At 32.8% G+C, this 19,622-nt stretch overlaps 1 protein-coding gene and 1 long non-coding RNA gene across 5 annotated transcripts in view; one reads left to right on the top strand and one right to left on the bottom strand.

Moving 5' to 3' along the window:
- HEATR5A (HEAT repeat containing 5A) overlaps positions 1–19,622 on the top strand; it is a 122,446-nt gene that overhangs the window by 82,837 nt on the left and 19,987 nt on the right. For 3 of the 4 annotated variants that reach the window (XM_057488507.1, XM_057488508.1, XM_057488509.1), the window contains exons 20-28: positions 858–1,047; positions 1,846–2,015; positions 6,730–6,871; positions 9,383–9,562; positions 11,398–11,640; positions 13,117–13,298; positions 14,514–14,582; positions 15,855–16,034; positions 17,757–17,979. In XM_057488507.1, the coding sequence (XP_057344490.1) occupies positions 858–1,047; positions 1,846–2,015; positions 6,730–6,871; positions 9,383–9,562; positions 11,398–11,640; positions 13,117–13,298; positions 14,514–14,582; positions 15,855–16,034; positions 17,757–17,979 (1,579 nt within the window). Of the gene's footprint in view, positions 1–857; positions 1,048–1,845; positions 2,016–4,552; positions 4,580–6,729; positions 6,872–9,382; positions 9,563–11,397; positions 11,641–13,116; positions 13,299–14,513; positions 14,583–15,854; positions 16,035–17,756; positions 17,980–19,622 lie in introns of all 4 variants that reach the window. The other variant, XM_057488506.1, reaches the window with a different exon arrangement.
- LOC130679529 (uncharacterized) overlaps positions 1–19,622 on the bottom strand; it is an 84,312-nt gene that overhangs the window by 14,196 nt on the left and 50,494 nt on the right. The window lies entirely within an intron of this gene.

The following is a 19,622-nucleotide window of genomic DNA, read 5'->3' on the forward strand; positions in this document are numbered from 1 at the left end:
ATATAGTCTCTATCAGCTACTCAGTTCTGCCATTGCAGCAGGAAAGCAGCCACGAATATGTAAATGAGTGAACATGAATATGTTTCAGTAGAACTTTATTCATTAAAATAGGTGCATGCCACATTTGGCCTAAAGGTATTTTATTTGTTTAATTTACAAATATATTTACTTAATATAAAATACGTATTCTTATATATTTATAAAAGTGCACATCATAAGTGTGCACTTATGTGAATAAAGTGTACAGACTGAATACATGTAACAAGCACCTAGCTGAAGAAACAACATATCAATACTCCAAACACACTCTTCATGTTCTCTTCTAGTTACTCCCTGTCCCACCAAGGAAAACTACTATCCTAATTTGCAACTATTAGTTTTGTCTGGTTTTATACTTTATATCAGTGGAATCATATGGTATATACTATTTTCTGTCTGTCTTTCTTCAAGATGGTGCTTATGAGATACATCTGTATTATTGCCATGTAGATGTAGATTTTGTGGAATCTTTTAAAAACTTGAATTTTCATCCTCGATATGGATTAAGCAGTGAACAATTTTCAACCAACTAGATTTAGTTCAAGATGTTAGCTAAAGAACCAAACCTTGAAATTCTCAGTGCTGAGATATATCAGAATATAACATTCTAAATTAGATGATTGTCTCTCAGTTGTTTTTTATTGAATATTAAAACAATTTTTTCTCAAGCTCCAAAAGTTCTCCATTTCTGTTTCAAGTTAATAATAGCACACAGATATTTTACTTTGCCTTTACTTTATCACTTGCTTCAACAGAATTCATTATGTTTTGTTTCTTAATGCTATAGTAACATTTTAAATTATACTCTGTCTTCACAGACCTGGGCATTACATTCCCTGTCATTAGTAATCGATTCTGCCGGCCCACACTATTATACGCATGTGGAACCTACCCTTTCTCTTATTATAATGTTGTTGTTAAATGTGCCTCCTACTCATGCTGAAGTTCACCAAAGTCTTGGTCGCTGTTTGAATGCCCTTATTACTACATTGGGTCCAGAACTACAAGGTATACATAGTTGCTTTTGTGATGTTTAACGTCAAAAATATATACAGAAAAATGAATTCAGTTACTGCCTCAAATCCTTGTCAGTAATGTGAAGTTTGACAGAATGTTGAGAGTAGTCTTAGGAAGACTTTGACTCTTGGTTAGTTCCCTAATAGAAAAAAACACAGAATCTTGAAAACTTAATGGAAGCTTTGCCACTAGTTGATTGGGTGACCTTGGGAAAATCCTTATCCCTTGCCCTTGGTTTCCTCTTACCAAAAGAGGGAAAAGGTGAAAAGTCTTTGTGGTGGGCACCTAGTAGTGTTCAGTATGTTTTGTTGACTAAATGTCATTCAGTCTGATTTATCGTACTTTGAAAAGACAAGGGGTACCCTATTGTAAAAGTAAAGAATTAATCTCTTTTAAGAAATAAATGACTTGAGTCCAAAAGCTGAGATATTCTGATCTGCTGAATGTAAAGTATCTGATTGTAAAATAAAAGCAACTGTCAACTAATACAAGCAGGGCTAAGCTTTAGTAGTTTCTAATTCCACTTTTCGTGAGAATTTGATGTAAGCTACAGATAGTCTTAGGGTCTCCTTTGCCTGATAATCTGGTATTGCCATAACCTTTCAGACTAAGAATGACTAACAATCTAAAAACCCATGACCTGGATTATTCCTACTTTTGTAGAAGAAATTTACTTAACAGAACCTTAAGTTTAAAATTGGAAAAACAATTTTGAACCTACTAATAGATGTGTTTAAAGAGCAATGATGTTGTAGGCCAGGTATTAAAAGCTTTGTGCTCTCAATTTAGGTAACAATACTTCATTTTCCACCTTGAGGACTTCCTGTCTGTTGGGCTGTGCAGTGATGCAAGATAACCCAGACTGCCTTGTCCAAGCTCAGGCCATCTCCTGCCTTCAGCAGCTTCATATGTTTGCACCACGACATGTCAACTTGTCTAGCCTGGTCAGCTGCCTCTGTGTGAGTACAAAATTATAAATGAGTCCTTATTTTCTTTTATTGGAAAGTTTGACTTATTTTCACTGTTCACTAGACTGTGTACAATAGCTATTTTCTCTCAGTTCTAGACTCTTTTTGGGGGTAGAGAACAACTTACATATAATCACATCTAATACCATAAATAAATAAATAAATTATTACAGCCTGTCATACATTGATTCATTTTTCTCCCATTAATGTTGAGCTTAATAATTGAGATATTTATTAATTAAGAAGTAAACATGATGGGTATTTAAATGTCCCAGGTAAATTATAAATGCCATAGGCTGTGGAAAAATATATGTAGTAGCATCTTTTCTTCTTCTGCTCTAAATTACCACATATAAAGTTCTTTGTATCCTAGGTGGGCAAATAACATTTTTTCTTAATATTCTAGCAGCATATAATCAATATGTGGGCCCTAATAAGTGTCTAATGAATATAGAAAGATAGAGGCAATCAACTAAGTTCTGATGTGGGTCATAATTATCAGTGGTTTGAAGATTTCCCTTGAGCATCAGACTTGCCTTAAAAATTGAATTACATTTGGTATTAAAACTCAACACCATTGCTTTTTAGCTTATTCTGTTCCTGCAATGTTCACAACACACTCAAACTAGTAATATGACAGTTGAAAATGTTTACTTTATACAGACCTTTCATTTTCAAGCTTGAGTCAAAACATGCAATATTTCAGACCTTGAGACAACCTCAAACATCATTAAAAGCAATCTTCTCAATTAAAAGATAAACTAAGGACCAAATAGTCAAATAATTGCCCAAGGTAATATATGTAGGTAGTGGAAGCGCTGAGTCTAGAATCCAGGTTTCTGAACTCCGTGTCCAGTACTCATTTCATTATTTCATATTGATTTTGTAGTTACAGACAGCTCTTAGCACTGCCACTTGCTTCCCATGTGGCCTTAGGGAAGACCTGTAACCTCTTGCATCCTCAGTTATCTTGTCTGTAAAACACAAGGATTACACAAGTTATTGCCTGTAAAGACAAATGTCCCAGGCACTTAATAACCACTTAATAAGTAGTAGTTATTTTAATTTTCTTAACATATAACTTAAACACAAATTATGTTAATTTTCATATTGATGTTGATAGTCATTATTATGTAAGACTATTAAGAAAAGAAAATGTGTCAGACTTTCCTGATAGAAGCTTTGGTTCCTGTCTAGGTTAAATATGTATTGGAGAAAATAGCACTTACGAGAGAAGGATTTTACTTTTACCATTTACTGACTTTTCCCCAGGAATATCACTGTTTATTTTTGAAGAGCCATCACCAAAACCAATTACTGAAAAATATACACTCCTTTGCAAGTTGGTCTGTCACTCTTCTTTTAAGTATAATGACACTGCCATCTTTTCTTCTTGAAATGTAGTTGAAATTTTCTAATAGCCTTTAAAAATTTCTCCTTTAACTTAAACATGTATTCATTTATTAAAGTTTATTGAGAAATAAAAAGCTAGACTTACTACTAATTCATGATGAATTAGATCTGATCAAATGTATTACTCTTTTCCCAGACTGAGAAAGTTTACATATAAAAAAGAAGAGAAACTATGATTATATTTTATATGTTTTTCTTTTAGGCACATTCAGAGCAATCGAGAAAATAGGAAGTAAGAATTACAAGTCTTATTTATGTTACCTGTAATACTAAAGCTGTAAAGTTTTTTCTTATACAAACAATTATTTTCAAAAATTGCCATCACTATAGTGTGTCAATTTTGTGTCTTAATATTTCAGTTAGTAAAACTTGTATTCTAAATTTTTTAGATTGAATTTATTATATTTATAATATTCCCTGTAGTAAGTAAATTGCTTTTGCTTTCCTATTTAACGGCTGTATGATCAGGTTTTCATTTCTACAGAGAATTTAATTATTTAATATGAAGTGTTTTCATATTAATTGAAACTCCCTGAACATTGAGAACACATTTCATCTTTAGGAAAGAATCTTACTGTAAAGGTCTTCTTCTAACTGCATGTTATTTAACTTGCATTCTGAACTTGGCCTTAGCTACACTATTGAGTCCAAGTACTCTCAGTTTGAAAACTTAGCTTCCAAGAGTAAAAAATATATAATTAACTTGTGATGATGTAAACCATTAACTTTGTCTTTTGCTGGACACCTGTTCATGTGAATGCAATCCAGATCACTCCTCTCACATCCATGTCTACTTTATCTGGCTTTGTTACTGAGGCTTAATAAGAGATTCCAAAGGAAAACATAATTACACAAATGAACATTTTAAAGTTTTTGTGTATTGTATATTTTCACATCTTGATATTGTATATTTTATATTTTCAAGATCTTAACTCAAATTTTAAGTTCGAAAATTAAGTATTTATAGCGTAATTTTTAAAGTTGAAGCTAAGCCATTTTGTATGACATCTCTTATCAACATTTACATTTTAATACTTAGCTGACTGTTGTCAAAGTCATCCTAGTATTTATCTTTTGGTTTTGTCGTGACTGGTCTGTCATTTGTTTTTGTGCAGGAGATCTTGTTGGATAATTCTGTGTTGGTAGGTCCCCAACCCTCAATTCTTAACTTTTTTTGAGGTTTGCAGTGCTGTTTTTGTCTTTTTTGGTTGTAGATGTTCTTGTTTTCCTCTGCATCTCTTTGTTTAAGCTAACCATTAATGCAAAGTCCAGTCTGTGTAGCATGTTACATGGTGTTTATTTAATACCAGTGTAAACAAATCCTCCCTAACGTTCTCCAGCTGGTGCCCTCACTCCTTGCCCTTAATTTTGCATCATTTTGGTTTAGTATATTCATTTCAGAAAGGAATTGTATTTACAGTTTGATTTAATTTCTGTATTTTGCCTGCTTGATTTGTTTGCCTTAACCCATTCTGTTCCTTTTCCTAATGTAAATGCTGGAGAATGACATGGAGATATTAAGCGTCCCATTTTGCTTTGTGTGACAGCCTTCAATCTTTTTTCTACCAATCACGAGTACCTTAAGCATGCTTTTTCTGAAAGATTGTTTAACCACCCTGAATAAATGCTGCATCTTGTATTATATATGCTTGTAAAACTCCAGTTAAAATAACTAGTGGATTCATTAATTTGTCTTTAAAATTGTTTTGTAGAGTGCTTCTTTGTCATTGTTGTTAAGTACAGCTGTAATCTTGGGCATGAATAAATGTAGTCTTTTTACATTTTGACTTCTCTGTTACCCTGTGTGCTAGTTTCTCACAGCAGAGTTCTTACACATGGCTGGAATAACATTACCTTGAGACTCTGTGAATGGCATTCTTCTCTACTTTTGAATTCATGATGTGGCTTGAGGGTGTAAAATAGAACACATTGACAGAGCAATTCCTGTTTGTATGTTTCGCTAATGATATATTTACAGACTTTTTCTGTCTTTTGGCTTCTGATAAAATTTGGGATTTAGCTCTCTTTGCATGTGTTTCTTACATGTCAAAACCCAGCTGCCACCACCTACTCTTTTTCTCAGAATTTAGCCTCTGTTCTTTTCAACAAATTTACCTAATTCAATCCTGTTTTTCCCACATACACTAGATCTAAAGATTGTTATAAGAATTATGCTGCTATTTCTCAAATTTTGCTTGGAAAACCACTATCAAAAGACAAATTCATTGTCCTAAACCATACTAAATTGGTCTTTACCTTCATAGTTAGACCAAATTAATTTCAAAAACTCTAGATGTTACTATGCTTATGAAATTTCTGAGAGTATGTATCCAGAAACTTTTTATTTGTTTTAGTATCAACAGTTATACCATTTACCCTAGGTAGATACAACCTATTGAGATTCACATTGTTCAAATATTTCTAAGTAAAAAGAATATGTATTGAGTCTGTCATTCTGAGCAGAAATATCCTGATCTTTAAGATATGTACATATCTCTATGTATATATCTAGGTAGATAATACATGTATATAAAATCTGCTATCATATTTGTAGAAGCATTTTTTGTGAATATGCTTTCTGAGTAAAACTTTTTTCTGCCTTTACTGATAGAGACTACATTAATAATAACTAACATTTATTGAGCACTTAACCATTTGCCAGGTACTGTGCTAAAATAAGTAAGCACTTTTGCATGTTTCTTTATGTTAATTTCACAACAGCCTTGTAAGATCAGGGTAGTGTTATCTCCATTTTACAAATGATAAAACTAAGGCACAAAGAGGTTAAATAACTTGCCCAAGGTCACACAGCTTATAGGTGGTGGATCTGGGACTCAAACTGAGACAGTTTGACTTCAGAGCCTCTTTTTTAATCAATATGCTGTATTGCTTTTATGGATTTTTATAATTTCTACTTAGAGAATTGTAAAACATTATAAGTTGCATGAACACAAATGTGTAAGCTGCAGTGAATTTTTTCTCAATTGTTATTTTATCTCTCACAACTGTTTTTGCTCATGTAAATTTTGTATCTAACACTGTCAGGAGGCTTTTTGCTTGGATTTGTTTATGAATATTGCATAATCGAGTACATGTATTACTCCTTAAGCTATTTCTAAGTTACATAATCAAAAATATGTACTAGAATAATTTGAAGAAGTTTATTTAATAAATTGGGTCCAGCCCACCAATGGGCTGGACAGAATCAGAAGGGGTCCAGTAAATACCCATTAGACTTACTGAATGTCACCAATAATTTCAGTTCTTTCATTCCCCAAATGGTATTTTTCAGGTCCATCTTTGTAGTCCCTATTTGTTACTGAGAAGAGCGGTATTGGCTTGTTTACGTCAGCTTGTGCAGAGAGAAGCAGCTGAAGTTTCAGAACATGCTGTTATGCTTGCTCAGGATAGCAGCAGAGAAGAGTTGATTTCAGGTAATTTCTTTTTATCACCATTATCCCCAGCTCAAGTGATTGTTTTAATCTTAAATATTCCATATAAACATGTAAGTTTTTAGAATGAAATTTTAAAGTTAATAAAGAATTTCTTAAACCTGCTGTAAAAGATAGTTGCTGACAATTATTATCATTCCACCCAATGAAGTTAACTTGTTTAGAGCAGTTGTTCTCAAACTTTGGTCTCTAAATCAGCAACATCCACCTCATGTGGGAACTTGTTAGAAATGCAAATTATTGGACCCCATCCAGATCTGCTAAACCAGAAGTCTGGAGTAGAACCCAGCAATCTGTTGTTTATATATTTACAATCCCTGCGTTAATGTATATTGAAGTTTGACAGCCACTGGCTTGTAACAAGTTGTTTCACAGAAGTCAGCTGAAATTGGATTTAGCCCTTAAGTAATTTATCACATATACCTATCTTTCCTCAAAATTTATTTAATAAAATTTCTCAAGTGAATCTGCTTCAGGTTAAAGGGTTTTTATGCTCCTTCTTCTGTATTTTAGAGCTGAATTAAAGGTTTTTTTAGCGAGTAAGATTTGTTTTCAGTATATACCCTTTATTTTAAAATTTAAAATTTTTATTTTAAAATAACATGAAACGGGGAAGGTACAGAGAAGACAAGTAGTGACTCTATAGCATCTTAATATGCTGATGGACAGTGACTGCAATGGGGTGGGGTGGGGGACTTGATAATATGGGTGAATGTAGTAACCACAGTGTTGTTCATGTGAAACCTTCATAAGATTGTATATCAATGATACCTTAATTTTTTTAAAAAGGAAATAAATAAATAAATAAGTAAAATGACATAAATAACCCAAACATGCATATGAATTCAAACAGCCAGCCTATAAAAATAGTAATGATAGCGTCTTACACTTTTATGTATGTAGTTTCCAAAATGCTGTCACACTTTTAGGTCTCATACTTCATAAAGCTTTCCAGTATCTGGAAAGCTCTCATATCCATGTTTTATTATGATGCTATGTATGCTCTTTAAATTAGTTTTGTTACTAGGTTAAAACTTTTGCTCTGACTTGAGTTAATCAGCATTGTTAAACTGATACAGTAGCCATCATATAGGTTGCAGACTCACTTGAAAGCTATTCTGTGATTACTTACCTTTAACAGAGAAATTTTAATCTTCCTAACCATGTGAGATATTTTCCTCAAAGTGACCCTCAGTTTATATTCACCACTGAAATCATCTACATCTGTTGCTCTACGTGTTGATTGTGTAAACATGCTGGTACATGCTCCTAGAACTATTGAATTAACTATGTGAGTAAAATTATAGTAACAAACTCATTATATATCTCTTTATTTTAAGTTTTGTTATTTTTCAAACTCATGGAAAAGTTGAAATAAATGTGCAATAAACACATAGATTCAACTACATAGTATCTTTATGACACTCTCTATAGCTTTCTTTTCATACAGGCATACACACACACAAATGTCTTGCCAAACCATCTGAAAGCAGGCTACAGACATGACAGTTCACCCCCTAAATACTTCAGTTTGCATTTTCTGTGGCTGTTCTACATGACCGTGCATCATTCCATACCTAATAAAATCAGCATTAATTTAATAGCATCATAAAATGTGCAGTCCTCACATAAATTTCCCCAGTTGTCCAAAAGAAATGTTCTTTAGGACTCCCTTCTACCCTCCTTACCCCCACCCAAATTTAGGATCGAGTCATATTTTACACATTGCACTGGTGGTTCTGTCTCTTTAGGCCTCTCATCAGAAACATTCCTACTGCCTCCTTCTGATATTCCTCTTTTAAAATAGTCTACTAGTATCCTAATTATTAGAATCTAAATGCTTCCATAAATGCTAGGTAAGTTAAATCTTCAAGAGAAAATTTATTTGCCCTTATGAGTTGGAGGAAATGGATGCTAGATCAGAGCTTTTATTTCTCCTTTGAAATGCCTTAGTACTTTGTAGTGAGAGTATTGTGTAATAGCTTCTAATTCAATAGTGTTATTTCCACAACAGCTTAGTTGTAGTAATTAAACACTGTTCTCTATACAATAGTTGTTTTCTGTCGGAGTTTTACTCTAATGTTAATAAACTTAAAGCCTTTATATCACAATAAGGAAAACTTAATTATGATTATTTATTTGAAGTTAACTTTAGACAGAAAATAAAATAATCATACCAAGAAACATTGTAAAAATTATATAAGTATTGAATGTTAAATGAGTTAAAATGTTTACCTAATTTAAGGCAAACATAATAACTCTTAATAAAGACTTATCTTTGAATGACAGCCATAAAAAGAAATCACTGTGCAGTATCATGAGTAATAACAACTGTGAACTAAAACAGACCTCAGTAGGTTAAAGCACTGTATTTGGACTAGTTCTTTAAAATACACATGCGTGTAGTATTTTAGTAACTATTCAATATGTGTGCTTCTCATATGGCAGTTTTGTTTTCTGTATTACTTAGATCATCGATTTTCTTCTTGTCAGATGCTAACATCAGAGAAGTGGGCCTTGAAGGGGCATTATTGACCTTACTAGACAAAGAGACAGATCAGAGATTGTGCCACGATATCAAAGAGACTTTAAATCATATGCTTACATCTATGGCAGTAGATAAACTCTCCTTTTGGTTAAAGCTTTGTAAAGATGTACTTGCTGCATCGGCTGGTAAGTACCAGTAATTACCAGTTGAAATAATAAAATTGAAAGTAAAAAGATTATATAAAATTGTTTGCCAATGCCAGTTCATTAATCTTGTCTGAATATATGGATTGTAATTGCTTGTTGCTTTCTTCAAGTGAAGACTATAGTGTTTAAGTCCAACACTTGAGCCTCATTTGTTTTGTTCTTGTTTTTTTCTCTTCTGATTGTCTTATATGACTTCCCTATGTAAAAAAAACTAAAAAGTAGTTGTTGTTTATGCTATAAAATGGATGACAGAACTTACAGTAACCCCATCATTTGTTTTCATACATATAAAAATATTTGAGGAATTGCTTCAAATCAATTTAATAGAAAACTCATCAAAAGCTAATGACATTTTGAGCTAGCCAGTTTCTCCACAATAATGTTAATTTCAAACAGGGTTAGAAAATAGTGTTATTTCCCTAGTTTCTTTACTAGTAAAAGATACCTATTAGTGAGAAAGTGTATTAGAGTTTTTAAAGTTTATATTCTTGGACAAAGAAAAATAAGAGGAAGAAAGAAGACAGAAACTCTGTTCCAGGTACTGTACATAGTTTATCTGATTTAATTAATCCTTTAACCATCCAGTGAGTAGGCAGTACTATTTCATTTTATACAAGAGGATACAAGGCTTGGAAAGGTTTAAGTAATCTGCCCAAAGACACACACAGGTAGATTCAGACCTTAGAATGCCTGACTTTAAAATCCATTTTACTACTGTATTTCAGTAGCTCTCAATTCAGTTACTTAAGCCTTATAATTTAATGCAGCTCTGATCTCTGCATTATGTCAAAAGAAGAAAGGTATTATAAAGTTCCTGGGATTTTTTTTTTTTTAACTTTCTCACTGTCTTCTTCTCTTCCAGTGATTTATACTGCTCTTTCAACTATTACATTCTACATGTTTTCCTTCTTTAATGCTCTCTTCTATCCCCATTACTTAAGAACTTAAAAAGACTTCTCCTTTACAAGAAAATGTGTATGTGCAGAGACAAATTGATCACACTTTTCTGGTATCTCACCTATCTTTTCTTAATTTTACATTGATACTGCCTGACCTTAGTAGCTCAGTTTTATTTCACCATTTGTTCTTTATCTTTTGCAGTTTGGCTCTGTCCCTTATTAGAAAAACATATATTTCAGTCTCTGTTGCCTTCTTAGTCAGTAGACAGGACTTTGCCGTAACTTTGTGACATCTTTACTGTCTATCATAACACACTCAAAAAATGTTGACATACAAGATAATTTAAGAAAAATAAGTTGGTTTGTTATACAGCATTGGTTCCATTTTAAGTCGAGTTAAACAGGGTTAATAAGAGTTAATATAAAGTGGAAATAATTGACTACTTGGTGGCTCTGACAACCAGGACAATGTGAGGCTATAAATGGCATCAGTAGGTCTATCCTAAGAAAAATATTTTCAGACATTTTTAGTGGGTTCAGGAGCCAAATCCATTCAAGGCCCTAGTGTTAAACAGCATCCCTGGTACAATCCACCATGCACCCTACTAGAGAATTTTGAGCTTCCTTATGTATATCCATCTGCATACAAGGGGTTGATAATTACCTAGTATCATGTTCAGATATTCACTTTGAATATAACTTAACAACTTTGTCATTTTGACCTAAAATGCTCTTAGAGCATTTTTTAGATACCACTGTTACCCGTAGTTATTAGACATGATTATTTTATGTTGTTAAAAGATGTATGATTGATCAATAGTTGGTAATTCCTGTCTGAATTTGAAGTCATTTGTGTTCCTTTATAAATACATCTTCCAGTTGATTGTAATCACATGTATTCTCCCTTGGTAAAAGATTTTACAACTGTAACTTGTGTGGATACAATGCAAGAAGAGGAGGAAGGAGATAAAGGGGATGATGCCTCAGTTCTGACCACCAGAAGTGATGATAAGTTCCACCCTTTTACCAATCCACGATGGGCCACTAGAGTCTTTGCTGCTGAATGTGTCTGTAGAATAATTAACCAGTGTGAGAATGCACACAGTGCACATTTTGACATTGCTTTAGCACAAGAAATGAAGAAAAGGGATTCAAGAAGTAAGTGGCATAATAAAGAAAAGACCAAATTACATTTGCTGTCTGCTTGTGTTTTTAATGTTAATTTAAAAATTTAAACTAAAAGGTAGTTTTTATTCTTCCAAATCAGTTAAGAAACATTGACAATATTTATGTAAGCTATACATTTAGTGTATTCTTAATGTTTAAATACATTTTTTGTGTTACTAAGCTTCTTAGATTGGCATTCACTTTACATGAGTTGTTTATAGAGAATAGTCCTGTTCTTGGAAAGTAGTATGTTAATTAATTAGTTAATTCCCAAAACTTATTTTCTGAATTATAATTTAGGTCATTTTTGCTTATAGATTATTTTTATTTCAGGGGTGTTACCTAGAAAACATTTGAGCCTATCTCAATGTAAAGTAAATGTGGTTGTAAGACCATTTTGACCTTTTATTGTTCAGTTTTATTATTTTTACCTAAATATGTGTGTGTGCTATGGTTTAATGCCTAATTTTTAAAGTTCACCTAAGCACATATGTTCAAAGATACAGTGTATATATCTAAATGCCTTGGAAATATTCTTTCCCAGACAAAATTACAAAGCAAAATGTTTCTATTGCAAGTCTGAGTTCATTATGGATTAGTTATCTCTGTTTTAATGATTTTTTGGGCATTTATTGAGTGTCTTATTTGTGGTGAGCTCTATAATAGATACTGATAGATATAAAATTAGTAAGTCATGAGTGCTTACTGATTCCTGTGGTCCCAGTTAAAATTGTAATTTGCACTTAGTAAGAGAGTTGTCTTATTTTCAGTGTGACCTCTGACTATTCTTCTTTAAATTAGTCTCATACATATTTTAGATAAAGGTTAGTTGTACCTGTAAACATTTTATGGTTGAAACACTATTAAATAATTGTTTTATGTCTCTCCCCAGTAGAATTATTATACCAAAGAATGTGTTGTAAGAATGAAAGGAATTCTCATTTATAATCTTATAAGTACAAATGTTTTTTATACTCCCATCATTAGTATGTGTTACCACACATAACATGCAAAAATAAGGTAATCTAGTCTATAAAGAACCACATAAAACCATTTTTTTAAAAAGCAACCTTGTCTTTTAGCTTCAACTCGACATAAAGATAATAATTAAATTACTGATTCATCAAAACGCAAAGTCTCCTAAGTACCTTCTAATATACTTTTATCAGAAAGGCTGAATAGAATATTTATTTGAAGGCACTAATATCACTGTTGAAAGGATGCTGATTGTGCCATTGGTTTTTTAACAGCTGTATAATTATTTGCTTTGGGATAGTTTTTTGTGTGTGAGTATTTGCAATCGTGCAGTAAATCCAGTTTTAAAGTCTATTTAACAGTAAAACAAAGTAAATCAAAAGTACTTAAAAGAAAGTTTAGGTCATGAAATTAAAAGAAGTAATTATCACTTAATGTAAATCTTAGTTCTAGCATATTCTTTTTCTTGATAAGCTTTTTTAAATCTTGTAGACGACTTTTTGGTGCTACATCTTGCCGACTTAATTCGCATGGCTTTTATGGCTGCCACAGATCACAGTGACCATCTCCGTCTTTCTGGCCTTGAAACATTGTTAGTTGTTATTCGGCGATTTGCAGCTATTCCAGAACCAGAGTTTCCAGGTCATGTGATTCTGGAACAGTATCAAGCTAATGTAAGCACTTTCTGTTAGAGAATTTTATTATTAAATACCCATATAAAAAGTCTATGAAACTAACTGACATGTCACCTCTTAACACATAAATGAGTGTGTGTATCTTCTAATATATCATTAGTATATAGAAAATGCCTATGTTTGAAGAAGAGACTTCAAGTAAAAGCAAAACAATGCATAAATGTTAAAGGTTAATTTTCATGATCAAAACCTTTGAATTTGGGGGAATAAAGGAGTTGACAGAATACCTGGATAAGCTTAAGATAACACTAAATTGTTACTAAATATTGCATTTAGACTACATGCGTGTTTTATCTTCAGATCATTACTTTTACAAGAGATATAACTGCCTTCATTGATTGTTTATTTTTTCTGGGCTTAAGAAAGAATTCAGATTTCTATTACTGGTTCTGTAATCTTTTTAACTCATACGGACTCGTGCATTGAGCAATCTAGGAAGAATAAGGAAGATAACAAAATCATCATGTTACATTACACAGATCACATGTAATCCTCCAGCAGCTGTCATACAGGGTATCGTACCTCATGATTCAAAGGCAGCTGGTGATGGCTGGCAGTCCACCAGTTAGTTGGCAGTCTCCATCATGTCTTCCCAGCAGATAATGCCAGTGTATACTTAGGGAGAAAGCAAAAGGAAGGGTTTAGAGATACACATAACTATTATATTAGAATAAAATATTACAATTAATTAAGGGGAGCTCTGTTATATTTTTAGCCCTCTTAAAATCGCAAATGAAAGAAATACAGTTCAGTTAAGCAGAAAAGAAATTGTTTTCAGGAATCTTAGTTCGCTCTGCTTTCTTCTACACTGTATTCTCAAATTTGCTCTTCCCAAGTGGTATCAAGATGGTTTTCTTAGCATCAGGAGTCTTATAAAGACATAGTTCTTGTTTCCCAATATTCCCAGCAAAACTCTTAAGTAGAGCTTTCATTATTCTAGCATTAGTCCCTAGAGCCAGACAATGCTGTCAGCTCCATAGCAACAACATGGGCTGAGTTGTGGAGAGAGGTTACCCAAAGGAAAATTGGAATGCTGTTATCTTAAAAACAAGAAAACAGGACAGCAATGTTGGGCAGGCAAAAACAGGTGTCCAGAGTACATGTTATAAATAATTTTACAATAACATTAAAAAGAGAAAGAGCTTGTGTTATCTGTCTTACTGATGCTTGATATGTCATATAATTTCTTGTCAGGTAGGAGCTGCACTTAGACCAGCTTTCACTTCAGAGACACCACCTGATGTCACTGCCAAAGCATGTCAGGTAAATGGTTGAAAAGACAAAGACCCCCTCTCTTAGGAAATAATTCTCCAGTTAAATGTTTTTTTCATCTTTTCCTCTTACAAATAGTGCTGCAGTAAATGGCCTTCTGCATAGGTTATTTCACTAGGTGAAAGCAAATATCTGGGGGATAGATTCTCCAAGATAGAATTGATGGGTTAAAGAGTATTTTATAGGGGTTTACCAGTTTAAACTCCTACCAGCAGTGTATGCAAGTACATGTTGTCCCACATTCTCAACACCATTGTGAGTTCTTAGCTTGTAAATTTTTGTCTATGTGCTGGAATGAAAGGGTTTTCTCAGGATAGTTTAGATTTGTATTTCACATGAGCTAGAGCATTTTTTCATACATCTAAGAGCCATATAATATATAATTCTAAACAGTTGCTTTTGTAGGAGTGCTTCTCAAACACTCAATATCCAGCCCTGAATGACCTGAAATAATTAAAAGCAGCACTGTCTTGAATTAATTATAATAAACATAATGGAATAAACTAATTTTTGTACTTTCAACTTTCTTTTATTCAATTGTATTTAGGAAATATTTGAGTGCCTTCAGTGTTCAGAGAACTAGTTAATATTGTACCAAGTTTTTAATTTATCATCACTTTATTATATGTGTTCTTGCTTTAAGCCAGTTGAAATCATTTGTGAAATGAGACAGGAACTGAATAAATAGATGGAAGAGGAAAAATTGATTTTCTCTAGAAAAGAAATTTCATCATACTCAGGAAAACCATAGAGAGCTCCTGGTAACTGAGAACTTTTCCATTAGAGAATTATTAATGATATTTAAAAAAAAATTTTTTTAGTATCTTATCTTCAAAAAAATCAAAATCCCCATTGGGATTTTAAATGTTCTTTATTTTTCAGCAGTTACATTAATTAACCACATAATCTCTGATCCAAAAATAGTAAGATGAAATAAAGATTAGAGATTTAACTCAAATGTTAATCCAAACATATATGAAAGTGATACCTGTCATGGCTTCATTGCTCCGTATTAATAACACCTGAAAATCTTTAGTTGGTATGCTTATTATTAGAACTGGTTTCCTTGCTTCAACCTTGGACTTCATTCCTTTTTGAAATGCTGGCTTCCAACTATTGTTAGCAGCAGCATCTATTGGGTTTCTTGATAGCAAGATGATTTCAGTGACTAGATCCCTGGAATATGGGTTCAGGCTCTGCTGAACTCATAAGGGAGATATTTATAATTTTTAAATGTAACTTTGGATTTTCTTTAAAAATCAGGTTTGCAGTGCCTGGATAGCTAGTGGAGTTGTAAGTGACCTTAATGATCTCCGAAGAGTTCATCAGTTGCTTGTTTCATCATTAACAAAAGTACAAGCTGGAAAAGAAGCTCTAAGTTACTTATATAATGAAAGTGCTTCTACCATGGAGATCTTAGCTGTGCTAAAAGCCTGGGCAGAGGTTGGTATTTCTTGGTTTATAACTACAATTTTGGAAGTTGTTAATAAGTACCTTAGGCCATAAACTGAAATTAACTATTTAAAACACAAGTAAGTCCACTTTTTAAGGTTAACAAAAGACTTTCAACATGAAATTTACTTAAATGTTAATTTATATTTTGGCCAAGCATTCTAAGGTGTTATCTGCTGCTTTAAGCAGGGGCAGTTATGATCCAGACAGACTTTATAATAGCTTGTGCAAATCAACTTTTATTGAAATCTGAATTAATGGAAATGTAGTAGGTTCTAGCAACTCTAACACATACTTAGTATAATCTTTTTCAATGCTCTTTCATAGAATGACTTTTGAATATTAAATGAGTCATTTTCTTTTCTAAGGATAAGGAACTCTAATCAGGAAGAAATCTTTATCATTTTTTAGTTTACTATGAAAATGTTCAAGCATACATAAAGTAGATAGAACAGTATAATGAATCCACATACACCCACCATCCAGCTTCAGCAGTTACCAATTTAGGCCAGTCTGGATTCACATATCAGAAGGTATGTAGTCACAGATTGCAAATGGTAGAATTAACTAATATGTAAGAAAGGCTTTCCTCCAGTAGAGCTAATTAAAACCTGAAGATTATAGAATGTCTATTTTTGTCATTATTTAGGATTGACAAACCTTGGTTAGGAGGTAGTTTTACCTGGATTTAATAAACTGAATCTAATGATCTTTAACAGTCAACTCTGTGCTTTTAAACCTATACTTTAAGTAGAGCAAACAGAAATTCTGTAAATCTCTGTTAACACATTTTATAAATAATTCTCTGTTTATATAGTGTTCTTTATAATGATTTGAGTTCTCTGGGCTTTTGCTTAAGTGCATTACCTCCTCCTATTTTCCCCTCAGTAAAGATAATAATTGACCACGACATTCTGTTACAATTAAGTTCTGTAATCCACTTGGAAATCCTGAGAGCCAGATATATTTGGAATTCAAAATTTGAAGGGTTTTTAAAAGTAATACAGTGAATATTCTATGTATTCATCCAGAAGTCTGGGGCAGTACCATAGAAGCTATAATCAAACACATTTAATACATCTATAGTAAAATGTTTGAATATTCACTCTGTGTTGGATAGAGACATAAATAATCTCACACAAATTCAGTTAGTTTTGCCACCAGATTAATTTCTCTCAGACTTATATTTTTCAGACCTTTTTTGGATTAGAGTTGTAGATAAAGGGATAGTATATGTTATATGCTATGTTGTTTACTTACACATTCTGTAGTCCTATAAACAGTCCATGTTAAATCTATTTATGTACATTTTTTGTAGCAATTTACTGGTAACTTTGATCGAAACTTTCAGTGTTTCAGCTTTTTGCAGTTCAAAAGGCCACCTGAAACCATATGTGGAGATGAATTTTAATGCCGTACCTAGACTTAGTGAAAAAGAGTGCAATGATCATTTAGTTATATTATGATTGTGAAAGTACAGTGGCAGTATATTTGCAAAGTATTTGTTGTCCCTAATGTATCTCATTGAAGATAATACTTTTGGATCTTCCCCAGTTTTGTGTGTGTGATTACATATATATACCTTTTTGGTATCACAATGCATTTCAAGTCCAGTATACTCAAAGGTATGTCTGCCTCCTCAGCCAGGTAAAAACATTAGAGCACCTTTTTAGCAGGTATAAGATCCTCTACTTACAAATTAACCCTTAACAGGTCTACATAATTGCTGTAGAAAGACATAAAAACCACAAACAACCTCTGAAGACTACCACCTGTTCAGAGGAGAGTGTCATAAATGGTTCATATTCATCAGATGAGCTACTTGACTTAGTTCACACAGACTTGGGCACACTGAGTAGGCTCTGGCTTGCTGCACTTCAGGATTTTGCTCTCTTAACTTTGCCTCCAGAATTTGCCTCCCAACTTCCTGTTGAAGGTAAGGGGGGTATGCTATTTACATAATTCCTAGAGTAACGTTTCAAAGCTTCTCCTTTGGCAGGTAATGTCCAGAATTTGCCTCCCAACTTCCTGTTGAAGGTAAGGGGGGTATGCTATTTACATAATTCCTAGAGTAACGTTTCAAAGCTTCTCCTTTGGCAGGTAATGTTTATCTGAAACATTTTTTCCAGAAGAATTGTCGTTCATAGAATATGAGAGTTGCTTCTGGTACACACCCTGGAGTTGATGCCCTAGATCACAAGGCCTCACATCGTACCTCAAAAGATACCGTCAAATTGCTATCCAAAGTGGGCAGGACAGTTTGTATGCCCACCAACAACATGTTTCTATTTCCCTACATCTTCCCACCATTATATATTAGACTTAATAATTTTTGCCAATCTGATGGGTATGGGATAATATGTCTTTGTTTTACTTTGTTATTTCCTTGGTTGAGAGTCTTTTTTCATAGTTTTAAGGATTAAGTATCATCTTCCATAAATTGCCTTGTCATAATCTTTGCCCATCATCTACTTGGTATTTGTCGTTTTCTTACTGATTTGTTAATATATAAAAATTTCTAATATTATTCTTTTTTTGGCTCCATGCCTTGCAGATACCTTCTCCTAGTCATAGCTTATTCTTTCTTTTACCTTTTTAAAATTAATGTGATCAGTCATTTATGGTTTGTTTTTGTGTAATACCCGATACATTTTTTTACATAAGATCATAAAGAACTGTAAGCTTTACTATTTTGCTTTATACATTGGACTTCAGTCCAATTAGAATTTATTTTATGTGGAATGGGAATAGGAATCTGATTTTTGTAGTCATTAATACCACATTTTATGGATTAAATGTCAGGAAGCCACTCTTCATTTTCATGTTAGGTACTTATAAAAACAACTTTTTTGTTTTAACTTATTGGTATAAATTTTGGGGCCAGCCTGTCTAGTTCTATTAGAATGTTAATTGGAGTTATACACAAAGAGACATGTAGACTGTTTATTGTACTTTTCAGTAGCAGAAAAATGGAAATAAACTGACTTATTGACATATTTTATCAGCAAAAGCAAATGACAGACATAAATCAACATAAGCACATCTCAAAAACATAATGTTAGTTGGGGAAAAAAGCAAGCTTACAAAGACCTTTTAAGCAAACTTAAACACAAAATAAAGTGAGAGGTTTAAGAAAGGCAAAACATTAATGTTAATCTTGGAGGCAGGGTAGCAGTATTGGTTTTAAACATACATACAGAAATCACATTTGTTTTAAAATATTTTATGACTAAAAATAAAAAGAATAAGCCTGCATATTTCTTATAAAGTTGTAAAGATACATCAAACTTATGAACCAATAGTTGTACTCCCAGAAGAAAGAAAAATATTGATAACAGCAGTGCAGTTGAATCTTAAAAACATTGTTAAGCAAAAATTTTGTCATAAATGAGTGCATACTGTATATCTTTCTACTTATATGAAGGCCAAGAACAGGCAAAACAAATCTGTGGTGATAAAAATCATAAAGTATTTGCCTTGGGTGTAAAGGACTGACTGGAAAGGGACATTAAGGAGCTTTTGCAACGATGGTAATGACCTGTATCTTAGAACAGAACAGAGAAAGTATAGTGTAAGCTA

This window comes from Manis pentadactyla, chromosome 11, assembly GCF_030020395.1.
Source record: "Manis pentadactyla isolate mManPen7 chromosome 11, mManPen7.hap1, whole genome shotgun sequence".
Classification (NCBI taxonomy): domain Eukaryota; kingdom Metazoa; phylum Chordata; class Mammalia; order Pholidota; family Manidae; genus Manis; species Manis pentadactyla.